General features: G+C 39.4%; 1 protein-coding gene across 1 annotated transcript; it reads right to left on the bottom strand.

The window, feature by feature from the left end:
• Positions 1–2,383: 2,383 nt before the first annotated feature.
• LOC110684766 lies at positions 2,384–2,910 on the bottom strand. The gene is made up of 2 exons (XM_021861200.1): positions 2,745–2,910; positions 2,384–2,568 (listed from the first exon to the last, which is right to left on the bottom strand). The coding sequence occupies exons 1-2, from the start codon at positions 2,908–2,910 to the stop codon at positions 2,384–2,386; spliced, it is 351 nt and encodes a 116-aa protein (XP_021716892.1).
• Between the last annotated feature and the right edge of the window lie 7,266 nt (positions 2,911–10,176).

The raw sequence follows: 10,176 nt of genomic DNA on the forward strand, positions 1-10,176 counted from the left end.
GCCACCATAACCCGAACCACCTACAATGTAGTTAGGGTCCACATTCCCCCCAACCCCACCAATAGGAGCATCGGTCCCATAACCATGGACCGAAAAATAGTCCACATAACTACCATAGGCACTGGGGGTCGAATACCCTCCTTGGGGGTATTGAAACCAATCGGGAACAAGAGCCTAAAGGGGAATAGCCCCTCGGCGGGCATAGTCATCATACGTGGGGTATAAACCCCTCCCTAGGTTTCTCTCCACATACCCAACCCTCCTATCTAGAGAACCTACTTTAGTGTTAAGGTTTTTCACTAAACCCTCTACTTGTCCTTGTCCCCTCTCAATCCTAGAGTTGACTCCTAAAAGCCGAAAAGTCATATGGGGCATGAGGATCAATGTTATAATCAACGGAAGAGGTAGGGATATCATGTGTGTAGGGTTGGGGTGGTGATTGGAATTGAGGTTGTGGGTGGGGTGGTGTATGGTGAGCTGCTTGAGCCTCCCCTTGACCATCTAACTCGAATGTATAAGAAGGCTTACCCTTTTAAAACTTAGTCAAGGTGGGGTTAGGTAGCTTAAAGGCTTGGTCCCTCTTACCCGACTCTCGATGGATTATCCACCACGTCTCACCACCCATGGGTTGGATCCAATTAAGGCCTCCTAGATAAGCAAGGTCCATAAGGGTAGAACCTTCTACTTTCCTATGGTCGGTAGGGATGAAACCTAGATGTTTGACCGCAATATGGGTAACCAACCCACCAAAATAAATTAATGCCCTACACCTACCCCCTCAGCCGCATTGGCCGCCCTTTGGAAGTGTTGGGCTATCCTATGCGGGATGTTCAATCTCTCACCTCTAGGGATCACATAGGAGGCCAACAACTCTAGCTCATCCCTCCTTACATTAGCCGGTTCATGCCTCGCAAAGATGGTGAGGCCAATAAACCGTTGCAAAAATTTTGGCACGGGATGTTAAATCTATGTTCCCTTGGCATGTTGGAGGTTAGTTAAAACCTCCCCTGTGAGTTTTTTATAGACCACGACAATATTGTCTTGGGATGATTCAATAGGTTTATCCGATTTCAACTCAAACAATTTACCAAATCCTTTAAAAGTCATTCTCACATCATTGTTAAGCAATCGGAATTGAACATAAGTAATCAAAGCATTAGATTTAATCACATTAAAACTAGAAATAAATTCCAAAGTGAAATAATCATAAGTATCATAATGCATTTGAAAGAAACCACTCATTCGAATACCCTTAAAAAAATTTCTACCGGTTTATCAATTCCTAATCTAGACAATGTAGGATGATGCACAAAGCGAGTAAAAATTACCTGCCTCTGAATGAGGTTAAGCATCCTAGCCCGTTGTTCGGTTTAGGTGATCACCACCTCGCTCCACCCCAGAATTTGGAGTTCCGGGTCAACCATTGGTGGTTTTACTGTAGTTGCCTTGAACTTTCACCCCTTTGTTTCCTAGATCTCTTGGAAGCCATTTAAGTGGGAATTTGAAGCTATCTCTCTCTTAGGGTTTTCACAAATGTTGAGAGAAAGTTGGAAATATTGTACGGAGAATGTAGAGGAAGGTGAGAGGATGAAGATTATGTGAAAATTTATGAGTTTTGATGGGAGAATTTGAGGAGCTCTTGAAGACAAGGTGAGTTTGAAGGTATGAAAATGGAGTTTAGAGAGAGAAAGAGTGAATGAAGAAGATGAAATAAGGAGGAAAAGAAAAGAAGGGAGGAGAAAAGAAGGTTAGGTAACACGGCTTAATTTAGGCGCGCCCGATCGGGTGAATTACTAGATTCTCAAAGCTGCATTTGCGCGCTCGATTGGGCGACCTCCGCCCGATCGGGCACGAACTCGAAGTCTTTTTCTCCATCCAATTCCCCTGATCGGGCGAGATTCTCCCGACATATCTTTTTGTCTTCACTCGATTTCTCCAGAATTGCGCCCGATCGGGCACCTTCGCTCGATCGGGCGAATTTCCCTTGAATTTCTTTCCTCACTTGCGCCCCGATCGGGCGAATCAAAGATCCAAAATTTCTTCACTTGCGCGCCCGTTCGGGGCTCCTTGCTCGATCGGGCGAATTCTTGCTCGATTTCGTGCTTTACTTGCGCGCCTGATCGCGCGAGCTACGCCCGATCGGACCCCTGCCTAGCTCGGAGTACACAACTTCTTCTACTTTTTCACTTTAAATATCCTTACTTGTTAATTCAATACCTGTACAGAAACACTTTTGAAAGGTAAAATTGCACTCTCCTCACCTCTCTAAAAAAAATAAAATAAAGGAAAGGAAAAACTAGTCTAGAGCGCAAGAAATACGGGTTGCCTTCCGCAAAGTGCTGGTTTATCTAGGTCCCGCACAACCTTCTTACCAGAATGTAGCTCATGATGGAAGTGGAGTTAGGAGGGTTTCCTCCACATCTCTAACAGTAGCGCCCTCATGATACACCTTCAATCGTTGGCCATTCACCTTGAACTCTTCACCTTCGTTATTCACTAGCTCAACCGAACCAAACTTGTTCACCTTAGTGACAGTGAAGGGGCCTAACCACCTAGACTTTAGTTTTCCTGGAAAAATCATCAATTTAGAGTTAAAGAGTAGAACCTTTTCGCCTGGTACGAACTCTTTTGGTAGGATCCTCTTATTGTGCCACTTCTTGGTGTTTTCCTTGTAGATTAGCGCACTATCATACGTCGACAATCTAAACCATCCAACTCATTGAGTTTGAGAAGTATTTTCTTACCCGCAACCTTAGAATCCATGGTAAGCTCCTTGATTGTCCAAAAAGCGTTGTATTCCAACTCCACGGGAAGATGACATGCCTTCCCATATACTAATCTATAAGGTGAAGTACCTATTGGTGTTTTAAATGCAGTTCGATACGCCAAAAGTGTGTCATCTAGCTTCATACTTCAATCTTTCCTTGACTTGGCTACTACCTTCTCTAGAATCGCCTTGATTTCCCTATTAGAGACCTCAATTTGACCACTGGTTTGAGGGTGGTAACTAAGTCCGATTCTATAATATACTCTATGCTTCTTTAGGAGGTTGTCCAATTGTCTTTCATGGAAGTGAGTACCTCCATCACTAATGATAGCTCGTGGACACCAAACCTTGGAAATATAGTCTTCTTGTAGAGCTTAATGACTACATTGGCATCATTTGTTGGTGAAGCTATGGCCTCGACCCACTTGGACACATAGTCAACGGCTATAAGTATGTAACAATTCCCATTGGAAGATGGGAACGGTCCCATATAGTCAATCCCCCATACATCAAATATTTCTACATCAAGAATTCCAGTTTGAGGCATCTCATGCCGCCGCGAGATGTTGCTAGTCCTCTGGCAAGAGTCACAAGCCTGCACAAAACTGTTAGCATCCTTAAATATTGTGGGCCGGTAAAAAACCGACTCATTAATCTTGGCCACCGTTTTGGTGGGGCCATGATGTCCTCCATAAGGTGAGGTATGACAATTAATAAGTACGCCGTGAACTTCCCATTCGGGAACACACCTGCGAAATAATCCATCACCCAAGAAACAAAAAAGGACCATCCCAAAAATAATATTTAACATCAGAAAGGAATTTCTTTTTCTGTTGGTATGACAAGTCAGGAGGTAGAGTACCACCCACTAAATAGTTAGCAAAATCGGCATACCAAGGGTGTTTCTCTACAACAAAATACAGGTTGTCATCAAGGAAAGAATCATCTATAGGAAGAGAATCCTTACCCTCATCATACCTGATACGTGACAAGTGGTCTGCCACCACGTTCTCTGCACCCTTTTTGTCCTTTATCTCAATATTAAAATCCTGAAGTAAGAGAACCCAACGGAGTAGCCGAGGCTTTGATTCCGCCTTGGCTATAAAGTACTTTAAAGCTGCATGATCAGTAAAAACAATAACTTTAGAACCAAAAATATATGATCTTAATTTTTCTAAAGCATAAATCACAACAAGAAATTCCTTCTCTGTGGTAGCATAGTTGACTCGGGCCTCATCCAAAGTTTTACTTGCATAATAAATAGCATGCAAAACTTTGTTCTTTCTCTGTACGAGCACGGCTCCTAGTGCAAAGTCACTTGCATCACACATAATCTCGAAAGGAAGATTCCAATCAGGTGCACATATGATGGGTGCCGATATCAAAGCCTATTTTATCCTATTAAAAGCCTCAAGACACTCGTCAGTAATAACAAAAGGGGCATCCTTGAGTAAAAGCTGAGTTAGTGGTTTAGCAATTTTAGAAAAATCTTTGATAAACCGACGATAAAACCTCGCATGACCTAAGAAACTTCTAACTCCCTTAACCGTAACAGGGGGAGGTAATTGCTCAATCACATAAATCTTAGCTTTATCTACCTGTATACCCTTATCAGATACAATATGACCCGGAACTAATCCCTTTGTCACCATAAAGTGACATTTCTCCCAATTTAGAACCAAATTACATTCTTCACATCTTTTAAAGATTTTAGCTAGATTTGCTAAGCATGCATCAAATGAAGAACCATACACACTAAAATCATCCATAAAGACTTCCATAATAGACTCTATGAAATCATAAAAAATTCTCATCATGCAATGTTGTAAAGTAGCGGGGGCATTACATAAACCAAATGGCATCCTACGATATGAAAAAGTACCATAAGAACATGTAAATTTAGTCTTTTCCTAATCTTCAGGGTGAATTGGAATTTGGAAAAATCCTGAATACCCATCCAAATTACAAAAGAACTTATGATTAGCTAACCATTCAAGCATTTGATCAATAAAGGGAAGGGGGAAGTGGTCCTTTTTAGTGGCGATATTTAATCTACGATAATCAATGCACATACGCCACGACCTTGTAACAATTCTAGTGGGAATTAATTTTACTTTTTTCGTTTTTAATCACAGTCATCCCACCCTTTTTAGGAACCACTTTTACAGGACTTACCCACTTAAAGTCAGAAATAGGATAGATAATACTTGCATTAAGTAATTTCATAACCTCTTTCTTAACTACTTCCTTCATATTAGGATTCAACCTTCTCTAAGGTTAAATAAAGGGCTTATAGTTGTCCTCTAAATGTATCCTATACATACAAAAATCAGGGTTAATACCCTTAAGATCATCAATACTGTACCCAATTGCTCTTTTATGGGTTTGAAGAACCTCTAGAAGTTAGGAAGTTTGTGGATCATCAAGTGCAATACTGATGATCACAGGGTATAGAACCTGCTCATCAAGAAAAACATAATTTAAATGAGAAAGGAGAGGTTTTAGTTCAGGTTTCTTAACCTCTGCAGATTTTGATTCCTGAACTAAATTCACTACTTTCATGGTCTCTTTGGGGTCTAGCTCTTCTAGGGAAAGAACTTTTTCAATGGCATCCACCTCATTACCCCAAACGCTTGCATTATCTACAGATAAATCTCCACAAAGAATTTTCTCCAAGGTATCCCTTGCAAGATCCTGTGGTAAGCTTTCATCAAAAATATACTCCATTATATCAATCACATCAATTAAACAATAATTTTCCTCTAGCATAGGTCCTTTCAAAACTTTCCCTAAATTAAAAGTAACATTATCATCACCAACAAAAAGGGTTAGTTTACCATTTTAACATCAATAATGGCTCCTGCAGTATGGAGAAAATGCTTACCTAATATAATGGGAATTTGTGTATCCTCAGCTATGTCTAAAACAACAAAATCAACAGGGATAAAAAATTTACCAACTCTGACAGGGACATCCTCTAACATACCTAAAGGGTACTTAACAGAACGATCTGCCATTTGTAGAGTTATATTAGTAATTTTTAAATCACCCATACTAAGTTTAGAACATACAGACAATGGTATAACAATGACACTAGCACCCAAATCACACAATGCTTTATCAATGAAAACATTACCTATATGACAAGTGATAGAAAAACTACTAGGATCCTTTAACTTAGGAGGGGATTTATTTTGCGATAAGGCACTACATTCCTTTGTAAAAGCTACAGTTTCTACCTCATCAAAGGCCTTTTTCCTAGTCAAAATATCTTTCATATATTTAGCATACGCAGAAACTTGAGTGATTAAATTAGTGAAAGAAACCGTTACCTGCAAGTTTTTCACAACCTCCAAACACTTACCTAAATGTTTATCAAACTTACTCTTCAAATGTCTATTGGGGAATGATAGTTTGATAACTTGGCACTGCACATCTCCTCCCTTATCTTGAGATTTACCCTGCAAAGAATCATTAGAGGGATTAGTATCTTTTTGTAGCCCTGTAGGGTTAATAGGATTAGCATTTGGTATAAAGGAATTAGGATCAGGAATAGGTCCATCTTCCTTTGGCATAGGAGGTCCATCATAATGTGAACCACTCCTTAGAGTGATTGCATTGGCATGATCTGTGGGATGAATTGGTTGTGATGGTAGAGCTCCCTGTTGACGGGTTTGTAGGGTAGATGAAATTTGCGCAATTTGATTATCCATAATTTTATTGTGGGATATATTGAATCAATTTGTGCATCCCTACTCTCCATTGTGCTTTTGCATGCTTGAAAGTATTGCTCTAATTTCTGTCATAGCAGGGTCAGAAGATGAGGAGGTTTGTGATTAGTTTTTCTGGCAAAAATTACGATGGTAATATTTTTGCTGTGGTGGGGGTTGCTGTCTTGTTTGTTGTGGAGGTGGAGGGTTTTGTACATTGTTACTCCGGTAGGAAAGATATGGGTGGTTCCGGAGGCCAGTATTATAAGAGTTAGAGTACGGGTTATTTTGCCTGTAGGTTTAAAAGGCATTAACTTGCTCTATGGAACTCCTACAATCTTGCTCTCAATGCCCTACAATTCCACAATTTCCATAATTTTCAAAGAAAGCTTCATTGTTAGCAACAGCAGAAACATTAGATACAGAGTAAGGAGCAAAAGTAAGATTATCTAGTTTCTAACTAATATATGTTAACTGAGCTTGCAAAAAGGATACATAAATGATATTATGTTTTCCTTTGTTAGCAAACCCTCTCGGATTCCCATATTGGGAATTGTGTATTGCCATATCTTCGACAACCTATCTTGCATCTTCCACATTAAGATTCATGAATCTCCCACTAGCAGCAGAATCTAAAATTGATCTTGATGAATTTCCAAGTCTATTGTAAAAGGTTTGGATCAACTGCCATTGTGCAAGATTATGGTGGGGCATTCTCTCTGTAGATCCTTGAACCTCTCCCAAGCCTCATATAGAGTTTCATCGCCCCCTTGGCAAAGTTCTGAATATCACTCCTGGGTACAGCTGTTCTCTCTGCAGGGTAATATTTATTATAAAAATTCAAGGCAAGAGTTTCCCAGTCAGTAATACCAAGTGCAGTTCTGTTCAAACTATTAAACCAGAATTTAGCTTTTCCACATAATGAAAAGGGAAAAATAATATCCCTGATTTGAACCTGCGTGACCCCAGCTTGTCTAATGGTGTTGCAATACTGGCAGAAATCTGCAATGTGAAGATTAGGATCTTCACCCTTAGCTCCACTGAATTGCTTCCTCGCTATCATTGTGATAAATTGGGGTTTAATTTCAAATTGTACTCCATCAAGTGCGGGAGTAGGAGTAAGATGTGGAAAATCTGTCAGGGTTGGTAGCGAATAATCGCTGAGCTTCTTAGGTGCTGCCATCTTTGATTCTGGATCTGAAGGGATTTCTGAATCACTGGAATCAGTTGGATGGTCTCTTCGATTATTGTTTACCTCAAAGACCGTCAGGATTTGTCTGTAGAGATTCTTTTGTCTATGGAAAGAGAGCTCGATCTCAAGATCAAATGGAATGTAACCTGATCTGGAACACCTGGGCATAAACAAAGAACTAAAAGACAAATAAGAGAATTGCCTCACAGAATCTAGACTACAAAAATAATCAGAATATAATCTAGACTACAAAAATAATCAGAAAATAAAAATAAAATCGTTTCCCCGGAAAAAAAATTTGACAGGCCAAATTTTGACAGGCTAAAGTCGTATCACCTAATCAAAAGTATAACCTAAGTCCTCTAACTAATGCAGATAGGGAAGTAGGGTCAAATCCACAAGGAAACAAGTCTTTCTATTCCTAATTAATTAATATAATCTAGATTATCAAGTAACCAATTTGTTGTTATAAACAGGGAACTAACTACGAAGATCATTTTAGGGAGAAAATCAATAATAAGAAGGCCTAGGGTCACAGGTTCAAAAATAATTAATATCCCGGGATAAAGCATAACAATTAATAATTAACATTGCACAAATAACATGATTAACAGATTCTCGCAATTTATTAACCAACATGGATCTAATAGGCTTTCGCAATTTATTAGATCTAAGTTCCTATTAGAAATAGCCTTTAATATCAAATTAAAATCTGCTCGATTCATCAATTAAATATTGCTATACTTTTACAATCAAATCACATCTGCTCGATTCATAATCCAATTGTAAAGAATTAAAACTATTCAATAAGAAATTATCATGCAATATTAATAATCAAAAATAACAAATTATCCCTTCATATTAATTATTGATCCCCATAAGCCCTAGAATTAAACTACTCGGACATACTAAAAACTAAACTAATCAATGCAATTAAACAAGTTATGAAGAAACAAAGTAATAATATTGCCGAAATTAATAAAATAAGAAATCGTTACCAAAGTAATCGGAATTAAATAGTTGAGTCAAGGACAAGAGTGAGTTATAAGAGACAGAAAACTAGAGAGAGAAATAATCTAAGTAGAGAGAGAAAGTCTAAGAGAATAAGTACTAAACAAAATCATTAACATCGTACTTAAACAATAATCTAAAATTACTCCTAATTAGAAACTAAGAAATCGCCGAAGATGCCACCCCAGAAACACGCGCCCCATCGGTCCCGCATTTTTCTTCGCCCTCCTTTTATGGGCATCCGCCCGATCGAGCCTATGCTTGCCCGATCGGGCCCGGCTTCTCCTTGAAGCTTGGAACTTCTATTGGGCTTACTTCTTAGCCCAATCCGTATATCCACTCAGGGTCTTGAATACTCGGTCCAACGCTCGTATTCCACAAGTCAAGCCCTTAATCACCGGCTTGATGACTCTAACCGGCCTTGGGCTTCAAAAATGGTTGTGCTCCTCCAATGTCTGTAGTTACTCCATGAAAACCCGGGAAAATTCTCTAAAAGTGCAATTTCCTACAAAACTCAACCAAAACTACGAAAACACTAGAAAACACCAATTAGTAATAAAAGTGGCTCTAAAAAGCCAAAAACACTACTAATTATGACCAAGGGACCGGGGTAAAACACCATATAAAATAGACATATCAAGCATGCGTTAATGAGTTTTATAGATGCCTACTCAGGATTTCACCAGATACCCTTGTGGAAAAAAAAGATCAAGAGAAGATAGCATTCGTCACTGATTAGGGGTTATTCTGTTATATTATGATGTCGTTTGGCTTCAAGAATGCGCCTGCTACTTTCTAACGAATGATTGAAAATGTTCTCATTAATTGGATTTGGAGGAATGTAGAGGCATACAATTATGACATAATATTCAAATCCAAGCAACAGGCGGATCACCCAGATGACCTTCGAGAAACATTCACCACACTCAGGCGGCACAAGGTCATACTTAATCCCAAGAAGTTTGTCTTTGGCGTTAAGTTTGGGAAGTTTCTTAGATTCCTAATTGTTCAAAGGGGGACAAAGGCCAACCCTAAAAAACACAGGCGGTCATTGACATGAAATCACCCCGCACTGTTAGAGAAGTTCAAAAGATAACAGTTTGTTTGGCGGCCTTGGGTAGATTCCTCAATCGGTCAAGTGACAAGTGCCTCTATTTTTTTAAGCGATCAGAAAGAAGACAAGGTGATGCTGAGGTGGGGTTTTTAAAAATTGAAAGAACATCTATACTCTTTGACAAGGCTTGTTAGCCCTCTACCCAAAGAGATTCTTTACATGTACTTAGTGTAAGGAGGGTGTTCCCATCGTAGGGGATCTTTCCTTAGATGCCCATGGCCATTTAAAAGCCTAGGACTATACACTTGTTAAGGTGATTTAGGATTTGAATTCCTGACTATTTGGGGGACCTGGTGATTTGGGTATATTTACCCTACCAGCTGGCCCAATCCGAGCCAGCCATGTGTCACTAGAAGGGGCGCCACCTTGGACCTTCTAGATG

The sequence above is a fragment of the Chenopodium quinoa genome, unplaced genomic scaffold (genome assembly GCF_001683475.1).
Source record: "Chenopodium quinoa cultivar QQ74 unplaced genomic scaffold, ASM168347v1, whole genome shotgun sequence".
Taxonomy (NCBI): domain Eukaryota; kingdom Viridiplantae; phylum Streptophyta; class Magnoliopsida; order Caryophyllales; family Amaranthaceae; genus Chenopodium; species Chenopodium quinoa.